General features: G+C 40.3%; 1 protein-coding gene across 50 annotated transcripts in view; it reads left to right on the forward strand.

Annotated features, from left to right (window-relative positions):
* SORBS1 (sorbin and SH3 domain containing 1) overlaps positions 1 to 18,754 on the forward strand; it is a 304,222-nt gene that overhangs the window by 211,867 nt on the left and 73,601 nt on the right. For 31 of the 50 annotated variants that reach the window (XM_036735337.1, XM_036735348.1, XM_036735343.1 and 28 more), the window contains 4 exons: positions 3,357 to 3,532; positions 5,258 to 5,321; positions 7,943 to 8,017; positions 8,372 to 8,434. In XM_036735337.1, the coding sequence (XP_036591232.1) occupies positions 3,357 to 3,532; positions 5,258 to 5,321; positions 7,943 to 8,017; positions 8,372 to 8,434 (378 nt within the window). The remainder of the gene's footprint in view (positions 1 to 3,356; positions 3,533 to 5,257; positions 5,322 to 7,942; positions 8,018 to 8,371; positions 8,435 to 18,754) is intronic. The other 19 variants (XM_036735349.1, XM_036735376.1, XM_036735375.1 and 16 more) reach the window with 2 other exon arrangements.

Genomic DNA, 18,754 nt, shown 5'->3' on the forward strand with positions numbered 1-18,754 from the left:
TCACAAAAATCACAAACATCAGCTACCAACCATAAATATTTACCAATTACTGGCATCAGGTAAACATCTTGATGCTCTCTCATAACATGGTAATCAGTCATTCTTATGGGCAGCTGTGAACTCTCTTCACTTTTTATGCCTAGCTACCTGCTTTTAAAGTAACTCCGCAGACTCTAACACAGTCATGGCTTTGATTGGGTCCCATCACCCAATTCCTAGCTGCCAGCAATCATGGTGATTAGAGTGAAACATCATGGCAAAGGGTACTTCCTGGCCCTTGGTTTAAGATCTGAGCATATGACTTCTGCAGGTATCAAAAATGTTCAGTTGGCCCTTTGACTATTGGCAATGAAACCATATCACAGAGAATCAAGGCTGAGGTAAGAAAGATCAGTAGGGTCATGGAGAGACCAATGAAATGTGGGACCATATCATGATAAGTCTAGACTTATTACATTTGGAAGAATTAACTTTTAAATCATTCTGTCAGATTACAGAGTTGGACCCTACATAGTCCCAAAAGCTTCCAGCTCTGAATTTTTTATCCTGATTCCGTAAGAGCCAATGGTTATCTCTATCCATTTTTAATCCCACTCTGCTGCCACCCAACTAATGAACTGATATTTTGAACAGAGAAACAACAGTTCTCTTAATATTCTATGTAGGCCTTGCCCCATATTTGTTCCATAGTGTTAGTAACTGACAATCCAGATTGTGCTGAGCTATGATCATGCCTAATTGGACTTTGGACTTGCCCATCTTCATATTACTGTCTATTGACTAACCCATTCCCTGGCCCCAAACTAGGAAATAAAGGCTAATGTACCACTCAGAGGTACCAGAGAGCTGTGAGAAGATGGTTTGTCTCTGGGTCCTTTCTTGGCTTTCCAAGTTTGGGGGAAGAATGACTTCCCACTGAGCTCAGCCGTTGGGCCCACATGCAGTGGCAGAGTTTCTAAATAAAAACGTAGTTGATGGCCCTACATTCTGAGAGTGAATATGATGAAGAAACATGTCAGGGGAAGGCCTGAAAAGTGTATTCGTACTTCCCTAGGGTTCATTTGCTTTGTGTCCCTGTGCTCATCTTTTGTGTAGGAAAGGAATCAGAGGCTTATTTATTTGTCAGCTATTGCCAGAAAACATACAGGGGGCATATGGTTTTAGGGGACAACTCTCTGGTTCTCTAGAGCATCTGTCTGCCCAGATAGGCAAGAGAATGTGGTATCAAGGGAAAAGAAAGCTCCTCCAGTCTGTGTAGGCCAAGAGAATGAATTATGCTGCCTTAGAACGCTGTCTCCAGGGGGAAAGATCTAGCTGAAAATGGTTACAGTAGGCCCTCCTGGAATAAAACATTGCCAACCTTTGCCCTATGGCATTTACATTTGGAGTCCTTTCCCAGGATCAAGAAAGTAAACATAGAAACAACCCACTTTTAAAAAATGTGAATTGCAAAACTGATTTTTTTTCCAGTGAAGACTAAGAAAGAGTGCTTGATAAAATCAGAGATGAATCTTTCAGACACTTTGAAGAGTTTCTATCATAAATTCTATTTCTATCATAAATACAGAAAATACCCCAAAACACCATTATAATGGTGCCAGGGTACAGGACAAACACCTGAATTGCAAACAAAGGGCATTATGTTGTATTTTTACTATGTGTTGTTGGGGAGTACAGTTTGACCTTCAGTGTATCTTACTCCATTTAAAAACATGTCAAATTTTAACTGAGCATTTACTATAAATTACTCTAGTCTGTCTTTTAAGAATAGAAGCCCCTCTGAAGCATAATAACAAATTTGCCATGAATGCCTTCAGATCAAGGCTGCTTTTCCACTCACTTTCTGTTCATCTTTAGGAGTTTTGAATTTCTTCAGCCCAATGGTTTCTGGGCAATTACTGACCTACATGGCCATGCATGACCATAACTAGGGTGGGGTAACTAAGACTTTGTCCTAGGGCACAAAAATTTAGAGGGCACTGACACCATTCCTTCTGTGGTAGAAATGACTGACCTCACCACCATTAGAAAAAATAATTAAGATACAAAGATAAGAAATAAAATAATTAAGAAATGATAAGAAAGTAGCTTTCTCCCAAATGATTCCTCCCCCTGGTCTCAGGTGTTAGCCTCACCACTAGTGGCCTCAAGGCATCAGACTGAGTCTGTCTTAAAAAGCTAATTTGAGCACATGGTACATGACACTTCCTAAAAGTGTGTTTGCTTCATGCTGCTTGCCACTGCCAAGTTTTGTGAAGCTTGTCTCATGTGATAGAATTACCAGCCATGGCTCTGTCCATATGTGACTTTTTTTTATTAATTTCCCAAAATGTTTTACTATCCAACTAAGACTTTACAGGCAGGAGGTTTGATGAAATATAATTTTAAATTTTAAAAGGAGTCACATATTTCCAGGTGTGCACCTTTAGATGGCCCTATCCTGGGAGAAGAGAATGCTTATTATTGCAGCGTTAAGAGCAGAGTTAGGTATTTCACCAGTGATTCAAGTTCCCCATAGAATCATAGTGTTGGACAAAACCTCAGAAGACTTATAGTCCAACCTGTATCTGAACAGAAATCTCTAGAGTTTCACTGAGAAGTGGTCCTTCAGGCTCTGTAGCATGACCTCCAGTGGAGGGAAACTTTCTCTAAAGGCAACTGATTGTACCTTAGACAGCTCAACCTGGTACATCAAGCCTAAATCTGCCCCCTTATATCTTCTACGCCTATTGTTCTATTTCTGTCCTCAGTTACAAGTGAGGGCTGTGGAGGTTAAGCAACTTGGTTAAAGGTCATATAAGTGCTCAAGGCAGGATTTGAACCCAGGTCCTCTGATTCCAAATCCAGTGTTCCTTCCACTACTTATCTTAATACTTCAAATTTGTATAACGCTCTAGTTTTCAGACTGTTTTCCCATCCGCCATAATCCATGGACCAGAAATACGTCTCTTTGTTGACATGAGTCTGGTTAAATATTTGTCCTAAATTTTAGCTGACCTCCTTGCAATATGCTTAAGGGAGAAATCCCTTTACAAGTTAAAATGTCAGTGATTAAGAATATGCTTGAGAATAGGCAGCTTATTGAAGGTCACAAGGAAATTAATTATGACTGTGTAATCAGTAGAAATGATTCTGTGTCCAACTCTTGTGGGTGCCTAGTTCTTCTAGGTAAAACAAGTTAAACTAAGAACTACAAGAATATAAATATCCAGACATCAGTGTTGCACCATATCCTGTCTCATTTCAAAAGTTCTAGAAGTTGTTCAACCTCCCTAGATCTCACTTATGACTGAGGCCAGGTGTTACAGAGCATTTATAATAAGGAGAGTAACAATACAATTCCCCTTCAATTCTAGATCCTGTACCAGAAAGAAGGAATGAAGACAAGGTAGATTCAGCACCAACGTGGGAGAAAGTTGTTCTGCCTGGCGCACGACCAGATAAAACAGTAAAGGATGAAAATAGAAGACTGGTTAAGAGCCCTCAGTGCCTAAGTGATGGTTCCATGGATGAAGTGGGCATTCCACTAAGGGTATGAGCACCTCTCTGAGAGCCATTATGAAGCCAAGTCGTGAAACAAACTTAGTACAATGTGTATGTCTACAGTTTTACACACACACACACACATTCACACTGCATATATATTTTACATTTATCTATCTGTTTATATGTATGTGTGACCAGAAGGATAATTAAGAAAACCTTCAATATGATTTCATGGCCAACTACAAAGTGGTCCATGATGATCATTTCCATGTCTTCTTGCTTATAATCTTTAACAACCTAAACATAAACAAGAATCCTTTTATCGTCTGAGTTTCTTTATTTAGCAGACATTTATCAGACACCTTCTGTGTACAACAACAGAGGTGTGGAACCTGTGGCCTCGAGGCCACATGCAGCCCTCTAGCTCTTCAGGGGCAGCCCTTTAACTGAATCCAAACTTCACAGAGCAAATCCCCAAAGGCCACATGTGGCCCAAGGCTGCAAGTTCTCTACATCTGACATAGCATCTCTTTGCTAGGTGATAAGGAGAGAAAAAGACAAATAAGAATTGGTTCCTGTCTTAAATTGTTTATAATCTCATAGAGGAGCTAAGAAACAGTAAATCATGAGGCAAAATTGGATACGTTGAGTGTATAAGACAGGGAGATGGAAAAAATATTCTGAAAGTTCCAAGGAGAAAAAAAGACAAATTCTGACCGGGGCGATCAAGGAAGGATTCATGGAATTGCAAGAACTTCCCAGATAGATGGATACCTATAGTGACACCACATTGTAAGCAAGTTTGTCTTGGTACCAGATTAAAACATGCCTGTGGGTACCTTCTACCCCACGGTTCCTAGATCCTCCTTCTCATGCTAAATAGAACAAGACTCATAGCTCTTCCACGTTGCAGTCTTTCAAGAAGATAACTATCAGGCTGACCATGAGCTTTCTTTTTTTTTCTCCTTTTGAGAGCTTATTCTCCATGATATCTTGCTATAGTTCTAAATGGTTTTTGGAAGAGGGAGGTAGTAGTGATATTAATTGTGGTTCAGTAAATAGATTGTTGGATTTGGAGTCAGGAAGACTTGAATTCCAATCTAGACTCAGATATTCCCTGACTGTGTGACCCTAGGAAAATTCATTTAACTTCTCTCTGCCTTAGTCTCCTTAATTGTGAAATGTGGGGAGTAATAGCACCTACCTCCCAGGGTTGTTAGAAGGATAAAATGAGACAATATTTGTAAAGTGCTCTTAATAACCTTAAAGCACTGTATAAATGTGAGTTATTATCATTGTATTATTGTTTTTATCATTATTATTATTATTAACATGGGGCTTCTTCCTTGACGCATCAGGGCTTCCTGCACGCTCTGGGTCCAGTGTTTCTGGAAAATATGGCAACTCAAAAAGACAAGTTCAGCAGACCCCTTAACATTCCTTGACAATCATTGGTCTAGAAATGCTAGCTGTAGCAATAAGGCAAGAAAGAAATTAAAGGTATAAGCATTGACAAAGAAGAATTTAAATATATCTTTTTGTGAATGATGTTTTAGTTTATATTGAAAATCCAGGATACAAAAAATAAATCAAGATAGGGATCTAAACGTAAGTCATCAAGTTAAGAAATGCTATTTAGATGGATTTGACTTTGCTTATCATCACATATTCCAGCTTACTTGTGGTAGCCTATGTGATTTTTATTTCTGTAATAATCACAATAGTTCTAAGCCATAAGATTTTGATTATGTTTCTTTCTTTTTTCATCTAGAACACTGAGAGATCCAAAGACTGGTATAAGACGATGTTCAAACAGATTCACAAACTTAACAGAGGTACTGGTTTTAATTTGGTGAATCTCTCTGTCAATATTATGGTTGTAATGATTAGGGTTTAGACTCACATTTGTCCAGAGGGTAGAAGTAGTGCTCTGTTAAGCATTTGTTTGCCTTCGTGCGTCCCGACATCTGCAAGAGCTGGAGAGAAAGGTTGTTTTTGTAACTGCCTCCGAGTTGGAGTTTGGAGTTCTGCTGTAAAGTCCATTTTCTTGGTTACTTGTGGGATGCAGGTTGAGTTTGAGCAAAGTCTAAGTTTGCACACCAGTTCTCCAACACAAGCCTGGTGGTGGGAAGCTAAACTCTGTGTCCTCTTCTTGGTGTGCTCCTCCTGTGTATCAGCCAGCGATGGCCATGGGGATAGAAGTGGGAAAAGATCATTGGCCTCGGAGTTGGAATATCTTGGGTTTTGTCCTGGCTCAGTCACTAAAGAAGAGGTTTTTAACTTCTCTGTTTCCTGTCCTACTTACTCAACTACAATAATAACCACCATTTATATAGTTTGAGCCAATATAATATAATGGCTTAGAGAGCTGACCTTGGAGCCAGGAAGATCTGAGTTCAAGTCTTGCCTTGATGCAAACAAATACTGGCTGTATGACCTTCAGACAAGTCATTTGATGTTCTTAACCATTTACTGATGACTATTAATGGCAGAGAAGATACCAAACTATTTTGGTAGAGAAAATTTCCTTATCTTGGAATTCCCTATATTAATGCAATCACAGGTCCAGTCCCTATTCCTATTCACATAGTGTTTTAAAGGATACCAAGTGCTTTGGCCACCTTATCTTGTTTGAGCCTCACAATTGATCTGAGAGGTAAGCACTGCAAGGACTGAGTATCCCCAAAACCTTAATGTAATTTTAAGTTTTAATAGCTTAAAACTGCACTAAGACTTTTGCGACACCCAGTATTATATTCCTGGTTTTTTTTTTTCAGATGGTAAAACTGAGGCTCAGAGAGGTTAAGTGAGTTACCTGGATTCACAAAGTTAGGGATTTTGAAGCCCCATTCTTATTTATTCCAAGTCTAGCATGCTGCCCACTATCCATCCCTCTTGGAGATCTATGTTTTGAATTTGTGATCCAGTGCTTTAGAAAGCGTGATATAGATGGAAGTTGGTATAGTGATCATGAGTATTCTTAGTTACAGTTATCTCAGCCTGGGAAATGGTTCTTGGCAAATTGCCTCAAGAACCAGACTTGACTTCACACACCAGAATATACTTGCTTACATTAGGAGCACACTCCAGTTGGAGAAGGTCCTCTTCCAAGTCCAATCACTCCCTGAAATGCTGACTGATAGCCAGCCTGCTGAGAGAACCCCAGCATGGCGCCATATGCAGAACCTTTCCAAATCTTTGCCATATTTTCTCATGTGTTCTTAAAAAGATGACAGGCAGGAATGCACCTTCTTTCCAAGTGGGAGAGAATGTGGGTTCCTCCAAATGCTGGCCATTCTATGTCCCTCCTCCATATAGCTAAATCAAATCTGCATCCCTGACATTGACAGCACTGTAAGACACCAAGAAAGCTTTTCTGTAGATAGTGCATAGAAGAACTGGATCTCAAATTAGTATTTTCTCTATGGCCTTGAAATAATCAGCTTATAAGAGCCAATATCATTAATAACTAGTCAATACAATATTAAATGTGAACTCAAATGTGCTTTAATTTTGATACTTAGGGTGTCCCGAAAGTCTTACTGTGGTTTTAAGCTTCGATAAGCTTTAATTAGCTTTAAACTGCACTAAGACTTCTGGGACATCCTCTATTTCTACCGTTGAGGATGCCAATTTTTGAGAATTTATCCTGTAAGTAGTAGGTCCTATATTCTTGTATGCTAAAATATAGCCTTGGTGTAGTTGTTGTAGTTACCCTAGTTGTTTTTATCCCTTTGTTCTTCTATTATCAATCACAGTTAGCAAAGTCACCTTTTGTTCCCTGGACTTCCAGCCCAGTGGCTGTTAGGCAGATCAGTGGGTGTGGTCGTGGCCTCTTGGCTTCTGTCCTGACATCTCTGCTTACAGCCTGGCAGTGCAACTGCCCAGATGCAGAATCACAGGTGCCTGAAATACATGGAGTGTTGGATGGCAGGGCACCATCCCAATGGGATTCTTTGATTCCCTGTGATATTACCTCAACCTAAAATGAGAGGCTCTGAACAAAGCACCCTCTCTACCCGAGGCAACAGTGATCTATCCAAGGTTTGGCAAATTGGGAATCTGGTCATTTGTCTTATTTATAAAGCGAATGTCTTTATGAAATATGCTGTGATGTATGTAAGTATCTTTGTATGTCGGACTCTTTCATTACCTAGCATTTATTCAAGGTTATATTTTGAAACCTATAAAAGCAGTAAAATCTTGAAACTGTGCTTGGCTAATAATGGGAGTTGGGATTTCTCTCGCCATCTCTTCGGGCATATCTATAATGCAGACAAATGGACTGAATATTTTCCCCCCAAGAGCACTTAGGATTCTTTGGCTCTTACTAACTGAAAGAGTATGTTCCTCGATTCCAGGAATCTTCTGAACTGTATGTGTATGGATTCTCAGCTGCTCATTTTCTTCATTTGTATCTTCCTATTCTTTTTCTAAAACTTGCAACTCTATGTAGACACTCCTGAGGAAAACCCTTATTTCCCTACCTACAAATTCCCTGAACTTCCTGAAATCCAGCAAAAACCTGAAGGTACCATAAGCTTAGACATAAGCTTATCTGTTTGCTGCTCCTTATATTAATTCTTATAGTTCTGGGCTTTATTTATTTTTTATTATTTTTAGAAATAAAATTTGGCATTTAGAATTGATTTTTTTTAGTCTTTTTCTGTTGACAAAATTTTTATTTCACTCATCTGCATGATGTGATCTCTAAGATGACCGAATCCTTTCTAACTTATTAATCTATTTTTAAGTGTGATGCCCATGTGTTCTAATAACACTAAAAAAGATAACAAAGTTACTTGAAATAGCCAACAGGGGAATTGTCAGTATCTCTCCTTCGTGGTGGATAGTCTCAAAAATCCACTGCTTTTCTCTGCTACAGAAGACAATCCTTACTCTCCTACCTACCAGTTTCCTGCATCTACTCCTAGTCCTAAATCAGAAGGTAATTAAAGGAAAATCTTGTGCCTTTTTTGTGCCAGTGGTGTGCCTTTCATTTTTCTCTCTGGGCTTTTCCTGGTTGCTAAGGGACTCTATCCCTATGATTTGCTTCTCTTTTAACCTTTTGTTTTTATAGCATTTCTCCTTGCTCTCTGACTGTGTAACTAAGCATTTTCCTAGATTGTGTTTTTAATCTGGTTCCTTTAATGTGGTAGGCTATGTAGTCTAACAAAGAATGCCTGGAACATCTGGGATGATAAAGCTATTACTGGAGGACAGTGAATTGGGGCCCTTACCCCCAGGCTGGGAACTTTGGGAGTGGCTGGGAAGTGAGTCATAGAGATAGCATCTTTTTACAAAATTTGATATTTTATTTTCCCCCCAATTACACATAAAAAAATTTTTAGCATTCGTTTCTTAAAAAATTTGAGTTCCAAATTTTCTTCCTCCCTCCTTCTCCTCCCCCCTCATCGAGAAAGCAAACAATTTGACATAGGTTATATGTGTGCAGTCATGCAAAATATATCCATATTAGTCATGTTGTAAAAGAAAATACAGACCAAAAACAAACAACAAAAATAAAGTAAAAAATGTATGCTTTGATCTGCACTGACACTACTGGTTCTTTCTCTGGAGCTGCATAGCATTTTTCACCATAAGAGGGAGGCAGCATCTAAGGAGGTAAAGGGTTATAACTGTGACAACTGGCTTGAAGAAGACCTGCGGATTTTGTAGTCCACCAGCTCCAAAGTAAAGTAGATGGGGTTGCCTCTCCCCATCCTTGAAAAGAACCCCTCAGACATTGTTTGCCCTCCTAGGTTTCCCTTGATGTTAATTTTAACATGATTTCACTTAGATTAAAAACTTCTGGAAGATGGGAAGAAGTTGCGTATGGAATTCCAGAGGGCCAGTACTTGGAAGTAGGAGATATATTATAGGGAACATCCCAGAGAGATGTAGATACTTTGTTGAGCAGTAAGGAAACCTATCAAGGGCTAAGGGGTCAATTATGTTGGGGAATGGTAAACCACGACTAAGGATTTCCACCAGAACGGAAGATAGATAGATGGATAGATGGATAGATGGATGGATGGGGTAACTATTTATTGAGTGCTTATTATTTGACAGGGATATGTATGATTTTGTTGGACTAGACAGAAGCTGCTGAGGAGAGCACGCATTTGTTTTTAAAGCACTAGTTCTTAAACTTTGTGCTGTGACAGTGATGTTTTTAAATGTATAAAATAAATGTTCCGGGATCAGAATAGGAGAATCCTGAGTGTGGAAGGACTTTTCCAAGATAAAATGTATATTAAGTATTCACTACCTGCTGAAACAGGGGTGTGGAACCTCCTGCCTCGAGGCTGCACATGGCCCTCTAGGTCCTCAAGTGTGGCCCTTTAACTGAATCTAAGCTACTTTATCATCTACTTCACGAAGTTATTGGGGTGGTGATCAAGGGGATGAGGGATCTGACTTTTAGTAAGGCTTCTGGGATAGGTGTCTGAGAAGGTTCCTTTGTGATATCTTTGTGATAGGGGTATTTGTGACATATTTATATAGATGGATAGATATAGCTATATGTTTATATAGATATTATATAGATATTTGTGATAGGAAATTCCAAATGTGGAACAGCTGCCTGGGGGAGTGTATTAGGGGTGTTTAGGCATCTCCCTCATTTGAGGTCTTCACCTGAGGCCTGGATGGCCACAGGTGGGAGATATTGTAGAGGGAATTTTAGTGAAGTACCATCTGGACTAAATCCCTTGATTTCCCATCCCATTCTTAGAGTCTGTAAATATACATAAGGATTTAACCTACTCTTGGGGTAAGCATTGCATCCTAGAGAGTCCTATTTTATAAAGGAAGGGTTATAAAGGGGCATATACCAGAGAAAGGTGTTATGTTCTTGGGAAGGTACCCTGTATGTGGAAATAGAGTGGCACGGTAAGGGGTGTTCTTTCTGGTGCCACCACTAGGAGCCAACATCCAGAGGAATGTCCAGGTGGCTTGGGTTGAGATGTATGTGACCAAAGAACAGGGTTTTTTATTTTTGTTTTGTTTTTAATGTTCACTGGATTCCACTGGATGGACGTGGATCCCATTATTTCAACTTCAGGATCATGTTTGACTCAGCTGAGCTAACCATCCCAGATAATCCTCTCTCTGTACTCTTATATTGAATTGGATCAAGTTCATTCATTCACTCACACAAGCTCCTCTCCAGCCCATCCCGTGCACACTTTGTGCTAGGTACCTTGCTTGTTAGTTTTTTGTTAAAGCTGGATGCTCAGTTTGGGGCTCCACAGTTTGAGCAAGATGTAGAGAATCTGGAGAGTTTCTAGTGAGATTAACAACAACAACAAAAAATTAAAAGATTGAATAAGAAAGGACTCTGGCTAGGGGCTTTGAAGGCCACATTTGCAATCCGTAGTTGATTTCTAGCCCAGTTTGCCTGAAAACAGTGGTTCAGAGGATATATATAAAATGTTCATTCAAGAAGTTTTCCGATATCAGACACCATCGCCAGAAAACCTCAGGAACAGACTTGAAATAGGCTTTAAGGGGGGAAATGCTGAGGGAATTGGAGTCACTTAGCCTAAGGAAGGGACAACTTCTCACATATAAATGTGGGTTACTTCTCTAAAGAAGGTGAAGTAGTTATTTCCACTGAAAATTAAACAGGAACAAGTAGGCTATAGCACAGCAGGGATTTAGTCATAGTCGTATAATAAACAATAAGCATTTATTAAAAGCCTACTGTGTGCCAGGCATTGTGCTACATAAAGCACTCTGTGCTCAAGGAATTTACGGCTCCAGAGCATGATGGAGAAATCAGAGAGAAATGGAGAAATCACAGAGGTCCCAGGTGAGAACTAAGAAGGTATTCTGAGCTGAGTCCCCTCCTTAAATGGAGGTTTGGCCATTAGTAGTTCCATCCTCCAGAGAATGTCCAGAGAAGCAGAGGGTGCTCATGAGGTGGAGTCCCAAGTCTAATGGGATCTTGCAAGAGGATGAGGTTTACCCAATAGTGGCCTTCCTGGGGCATGGCAGAGAGGTCAGAGATGTTGCAGAGTAGTGCAGCCAGGTGAGAAATGAAGATTTAGACATAAAAATATTCTACCAGTGAACCACTGTTGGACTTTTAAAACAAGTTATTGGGAAATATACTTCCCCGGAGAATTCTCTAAGCCAGAGACAGACATCCATCTGGCTAGGAGTCTAGGTCAGACTTGCTGAAAAACATGTCCAGCGAAACCTCCCTAATTTGGATAAACTAGAGAAAGGCCTGTTTAAATTGTTGTTCAGTTGTTTCAGTCGTGTCCAATTCTTTGTGACCCCGTTTGGGGTTTTCTTGGCAGAGATGCTGGAGTGGTTTGCCATTTCCTTCTCCAGTGCATATTATAGATGAGGAATCTGAGGCAAACAGGGTTAAGTGACTAGATCAGAATCATACTGCCACAAGTGTCAGGCCAGATTTGAACTCAGGAAAATGGGTCTTCCTGATTCCAGGCCGAGCACTATGCCACCTAACTGTCCTTCCTGTATGATTTATGGGCAGTTTTTAAGAAATGCCATTTTATTATTTCCAAATATTCAGGATCCCACCTCTGAGTTTCTGTATTAATGATCTGTGGTTTCAGGCCTTATCTGGGAGTTGTGACAAAATCCACCAAAGATAGAATGCCTTCCTGAGCTCTGGTGAACATGTTTTCCCTCTGTTGTTACTGCCAACCTAGGGTCAAAGCATTTTAGGCCTGAAAACAAAAGCCCTATTAGAAAACTTCTAGAACCTGTCTCCCTGGATTGGAGAAGGTATCTTATATGCAGAAACTGGAACTGGAGGTCTCTCTTGAATGAGTAGGTCAGAATTATTTGTGATTAGCATATCAAAGCCCCACCAGCCCTAGGCTGGCCTGAATTTACATTACAATGATGCTATTTGTAAGTAACCTTTTTTTGCTCCTAAATAGCTTGAAAAGTGTATTCTAAGTAGGGAATAATCTTGGTTTTACTTTTCTTAGATACAAAAGTAAAATTCAGCCTAGCTTGGGTGGAGTCTAATTAGATTTAGGGAAGCCTGAGTTAATGAGATTCAAATCTCCTTTTCTTTCAAGAAGTCAGTGGATTGAAGTAATCACTGGAGTCTGTCACCTGCCAATTCTGGGCACCTGTTTGGTGATGAGGTGTTTTGAAAGGGACTGTGTTCTTGTCTCTTTCCTGTTAACAGGAAGAAGACTGTCCCACCAAAAAATAATAATAATATATTGGTCCTAAGAATCCTGGTTCAATGTAAGAATTGGGAGGAGAAATGCTTAAAAAATAATACTTAAAAAATACTTTTCTTTTACCTTCAAAGCTTCTTTTAGAAGCTTTCAAATGTCATTTTAAAGTAAACGTTTTGCAAGTAATTTGACTTTCATCTTGAGATCTACTTAGTTACTCCTGTGGTCCTTACACGTCTCTGGTTATCTGTGGCTGACAGATTCCATTCAGAGATTCAGAGAATGCTAGAATTCATATTGTCTGATCCTCCTCAAGCCACAGCCTTGATTTATAGGACTTAGCGCTGGAAGTGACCTCTAGACTCATCTTCTCTAAAGCATTCATTTTACAGAGCAAGAAACTGAGTTCAAGCGAATCTCTGAAGATTGGTCAGTCAATAAAGATTTATTAAAATGCCCACTACACGAAGGCCACTGTGCTTTCTTGGCAAAGACACTGGAGCTGTTTGACATTTCCTTCTCCAGCTCATTTTACAGTTGAAGAAACCAAGGCAGTCAGGGTTAAGTGACTTGCCCAGGGTCGCACAGCTAGTAGGTGCCCCCAACAACAACATTGTGGAGACCACTGTGCTGGGTTCTAGGTATACTAAGAAGGGCAAAATATTGTCCCTGCCCTCAAGGAGCTCATGATCTAAGAGGGGGAGACATGCAAAGGACTATGTACAGACAAGCTGTATACAGGATTTAACTGGAGATAATTGCCAGAGAGAAAGTGCTAGGATTAAGGGGGATTGAGAAAGGGGACTTGAAGGAAGCCAGGAGGCAGAGATGAGGAGGGAGAACATTCTGGGTCTGGAGGACAGACAGGGAAAATGTCTGACTAGACAGATGGAGTGTCTTGTGCAAAGAACAGCCAGGAGGCCAGTGTCACTGGATCATAAAATACATGGAGGGGGTGAAAGGAGCAAGAAGACTGGAGGGCGAGGAGCAGGGCGTAAAAGACTTTGAACAAATTGAATTTTGTGTTTAATTCTGGAGTTGAGAGGGAGTCACTGGAGTTTATTGAGTAAGGGGGTGACATCATCAAAATTGCAGTGGAGAGGTTAAAGCTGGATAAGCAGGTTAGAAAATCATGCACCCTTTGGCAGCTGAGTGGAGGGAGTGAGGAGAGAATTGGGGGTGGGAGAACAGGTCAAGGTGATAAGGGCCTGCACGAGGGAACTGGCATTGTTAGAGGAGAGAAGGGAAAGTATATAAGAAATATTACAAAGAGAAAATCCTTAGCAACAGATTGACTAATAGAGAGTGAGAAAGAGTTGGGGGGTCAAGGATGACACCATGTTTGCAAGCCTGGGTGACTGAGATGATGCAGATACCTTCACCAGTAAGAGAAGTGTGAATGAGGGGAGGGTTGGGGTGGGAAGGATAATGGGATCGGTTTTGGACAAATTGAGTTTAAAATGTCTATGGTACCTCCAATTTGAGATGTCTACACTGGAGGTCAGTGGAAAGGTTAAAGCTGGGTAAGCAGGTTAGGTAATCATCAGCCTTGACATGATAATTGAATCCATGGGGGCTGATGAAATCACCAACCAAAGGAGTATAGAAGGAGAGGAGAAGAGGGCCCAGGACAGAGTCCTGTGGGACACCCACCATTAGTAGAATTTGTGTTCATGACTTGAATAAATAACCAGGATAAGAGAGTGAGAAGGAGCATTCAGACTGGTAGGAGAAGAATCAGGGGAGAGCAGTGCCCCAAAAACCTAGAGAGAAGAGGGTGTCAAGGAAAAGAGGGTGATCAACAGAGTCAAAGACTACAAAGAAGTCAAGAAGGATGAGAACTGAGAAGAGGCCCAAGAGACCACAATCACAGGGGCCATAATTTCAGTCAGGCTTATTAGAGGATGTGAATGGCAAAAAAACAAAACAAAACAAAAAACCATTATCTAATAAAGGTGATGTCTGGAATGGATTCTAATTAGTTCATAGGCATAGCTCATTATAAAGAAATAATGCAGCTAGATGGCATAATGGATAGAGCGCTGGGCAGGAAGAGTCGAGAAGACTCTCCTTCATGAGTTCATAATCCAGCCCCAGACACTTACTAGCTATGTGACCTTGGACAAGTCACTTAACCCTGTTTGCCTCAGTTTCCTTATCTGTAAAATAAGCTAGAGAAGGAAATGGCAAATCACTCCAGTATCTTTGCCAAGAAACCCTCAAATGGGGTCATGAAGAGTTGGACGCAACTGAAACAACTGAACAACAAGTGGCATATTGGGTATATCAGTGGTATATTAGGCATATTATATGGAAGTGGGTTTAAGTCCTGAGTTTTAGTTCTTAGTTCTTTAGTTCTTAGTATCTGTATGAGTTTGGTCAAGGCATTCATTAGGCCTCAGTTTTCTTGTTTGTTAAATGAGGTTGGACTAACTCATCTCTAAATTAGGTGCCATCCAAATCTAGATTAATCTTACTGCTGAATAAGCCTTCATTCCCTCTAGTAGACAGCAGTTTTGTCCTTGGAATGCACCTGTTTTGTTATGAAAGTCACTGTAAAAGCAGGATTTGCTTACTAAAAATATGAAGACTTGGAATCAGAAAGACTTAGGTTTAAATCCCAACTTGAACATTTACCGTTTTTTGTCTTTCATTCTCAAAGAGGACCGTGACATCAGGGAGGTGATGCCGTGACATGCTGGTGAATTGGATTTGAGTGAGGGAGGGCTATGCAAAGTCACCAGCCTCACTCTCTCCTCCAGAGCCAACCGTCCAGTAGTGAAATGTAGATCAGGCTGACGGCCCCTGGACATTTACTAGCTTTGTGATCACGGGCCAGTCATAATTTAGCTTCCTTAAGCCTCATTTGCCTCAGTTTGTCCATCTATTAAATGGGAATTAATAATACACTTACCTCACAAGGGTTTTTGTGAGCCTCAGGCGAGGCTCATTTTGGGAGAACTTTACCTGTGTGGTTTTTTTTTTATGTGGAAAATTCTGGAAGGTCACTTCCTTGACCAAAGTAGATGGGCACCTACTCTAATGAGATATTAGATGACTTGTTTAGTTAGAGTCAGGCCCACCCTCCAATCCTCTGCTCCCTGCTGCCTGTCCTAAAACACTTTAAAAGCCTTTAAAGAGCTACATAAATGTGAGCTATAATTATTACGATATAATAATAACACAATATAGTGTAATGTTATAACAAATTATTATTATAATAATTTTACTGTAGCTAATTTATTCCATTATATGAGACCTATATTTGCATCTATAAATGGCTTCCCTTGAGAGATTATTATTAACAGCTAGCATTAATTTAATGCTTTAAGGATTGCAAAGGGCTTGACAAACTTTATCCCATTTGAACTCCACAACAACATATTGATATAGGAGCTATTACTATCTCCATTTTACGTATAGAGAAACTGAGGCTGAGGGAGCAATTTACCCAAGGCCACTCAGCTTAAGTCTGAGCTAGGATTTGAACTCTTGTCTTTCTGATTCCCGGTCCAGCACTCTCTCTTGTGCCATCTCCCCACACGTAAAAGGCTAAATTATTCAAAAACAACAAAGCTAAATCAATGATTTTGGGAGCATTAGAAGACATTATGACCTTCTGTGAATCACTGGACCAACAAGTGACTTGGAAAGATCTTCTGTCAGTACCCTTTCCATGCTTCAGAACTGTGATATCCTCATCTGGGCACACTCACCAATATCAAGCCTGACTCCTCCAGACCTTTCAGAGTACCCTGGGAGCAGAAATAATTCATCCCATGGTGGTCAGCATGAAGATGAGCCCCTTTAAACTTGGTTGTATTCAGGATCATAGAATTTAGGAAATGGAGCTGGAAAGGACCTTTGGAATCATATAGGTCTGCCTCCCCATTTTACGGGTGAGGAAACAGAGTCCTAGAGAGATTGAGTGACTGACCATTATTCAAGCCCACATCCTCTAACTCCAAATCTAGCACCCTTCCCACTGAATCACCCACTTATTCTTTCATTCACTGCAACTTTTTCATCTTTCAAGAATGTAGTCACTTCCATGACATGAGAGCTCAGGGTAGAATGCTAAATGGAGTGTGTGCTATCAATTTAGCACTTTAAGAATATTCTTCTTACCCTGTTGTCTGTTAATCAAGGCAGGCTTGCATCCAGCCCCTGTCTCTTATGGGAACCTGGCCAAGTAAGCTGTGGCCTTGAGAGTTTGTTTATATTCTTTTGTGTTGCTTCTCCTCCCCACATCTCCTTCCACCTCATTTTTTTTCCCTAACACCAGGGTTATAACTATAGGGAATAAAGGCAATCTGGGACCACCTGAGATTACTGCTAATTACTAGGTTGTCTCATAATGAAGTGGGTTAGGAAATTCTTCTCTTCTCTTCCTAGATAGGAAATGCACCTTGATGGATTATCAGTGATTGATTTTTCCCAGCAATATCCAGATTTGAATTAAAATAAGCCTCTGTTATCTCTGTGGAATTTCTAAGAATAGGATTTTAGTTGCCTGCTGGACTATTGGTCATATAGCGAGCCAGATCTGGGCCTCCTACTGCCTTTCTACCCCCAAACTACAGAAAAACCCAGAGGAGGTGCTGAGCTGTTCAGAACTTTGCCACCTTTGCCCTCCTAACAAAAATTCCCTTAGGAGTTCTTAGCAAGGGAAGCGGAAGAGGCTTAGTCTGTTCTGCTGGACAGAGGTGAGAGTTGGGCTTTTTCTCCTACTTTCACTGGAGCAGCAGGAGGAGGGAGGAGAGAGGACAGGGGTTGGTGAGTCTCACTCTTCCTTACCCTTTTGGGGCCTGGGAATCTGTCTCATTCAATGTTCTTTTACTCATGTTCATCCTCTCTTATTCCTTTGGGGAGGGGGAATCCCTCCCCATCTCTTAATCCCTGGTCCTTGATTTTTACTATCCTCTGAAGTCTTCCATTCCTAAGAATCTTCCTTTATTCAGTCTAATCCCCTTACCTCTTAGTGTGTTATTAGACATTTCTCAGGATCTTCCTAGTTCTCCAAAGCCTCGTATCTCCTTCTTCTTACCTTCTCCCTCTGTGTCACACTGTTTCTGTCCCTACATGTTGCCTGTTTCTATTTTCCTAATTTTTTTTTTTGTGCGTGTGTGTGTGCGTGTGTCCCAAAGCCTTTGCCTTTGTTTCTCTCTCCCTGCCCTTTCTTCTCCTGGTCTATACTGTAAGTAGTGATGATGAGATTAGAACCTTAGGGGGAAAAAATTAGGAAAATGCCATTGTTGCAACAGTAAAAAAAATTATTTTAATAAATGTAAAGGCTCAAGATAAATGTAATCATTACATGCATAATCATTTTTACTAATGCTGGGAATGATTATGCAAATGCATTCTCTTGACACTTACCCCATTCCTCATTTCTGATAGCTTCATGCTTTTTATGGGCCACTCATTCCTAATCCTGTCTTTGTAATAGCCATGTAGCAGCTTTGGTTATTCCAAAGAGACTCATAAAATCCTCAATAAATAAGTAATGTTTTCATGGCACTTTAATTAGAAAAATAAATATATATCCTTATAGCCTTCTTAAGAAGAGTAGTTGAGCCCACATTAAATGAGACCAGAATATGAGGCTGTAACCCCATAAAAGCTCAAGAATCACTAGTGTAGACAGTCACTAGTGTAGACAGTAGAACCAAACAAGTACCTAGCATATACCCAGAATCAGTATTAGCTCTTTTGGTAAATTGCTGGCATAAGAAATTTCACTTGAGGCTGGTATTTGATGTTTGATCCTCAGAAGTGTGGTGCTGTGAATAGAAGTCTGAACTTGGGGTGACAAAAGGCTTGGGTTCAAATCCTGCTTCTGATACTAAGCTGTGTGACCCTGGGCAAGATAGCTAACCTATTTAAGCCTCAGGCAACTCCTTAGAATTTATCTATTTATACTATGAGGGCAGCTAGGTGGCACAGTGGATAGGTTGGAGTCAGAAAGATTCATCTTCCTGAGTTCAAATCTGGCCTCAGACACTTACTAGCTAGGTGACCCTGGGCAAGTCACTTAACCCTGTTTGCCTCAGTTCCTCATTTGTAAAATGAGCTGAAGAAAGAAATGGCAAACC

This window comes from Trichosurus vulpecula, chromosome 8 (genome assembly GCF_011100635.1).
Source record: "Trichosurus vulpecula isolate mTriVul1 chromosome 8, mTriVul1.pri, whole genome shotgun sequence".
Taxonomy (NCBI): domain Eukaryota; kingdom Metazoa; phylum Chordata; class Mammalia; order Diprotodontia; family Phalangeridae; genus Trichosurus; species Trichosurus vulpecula.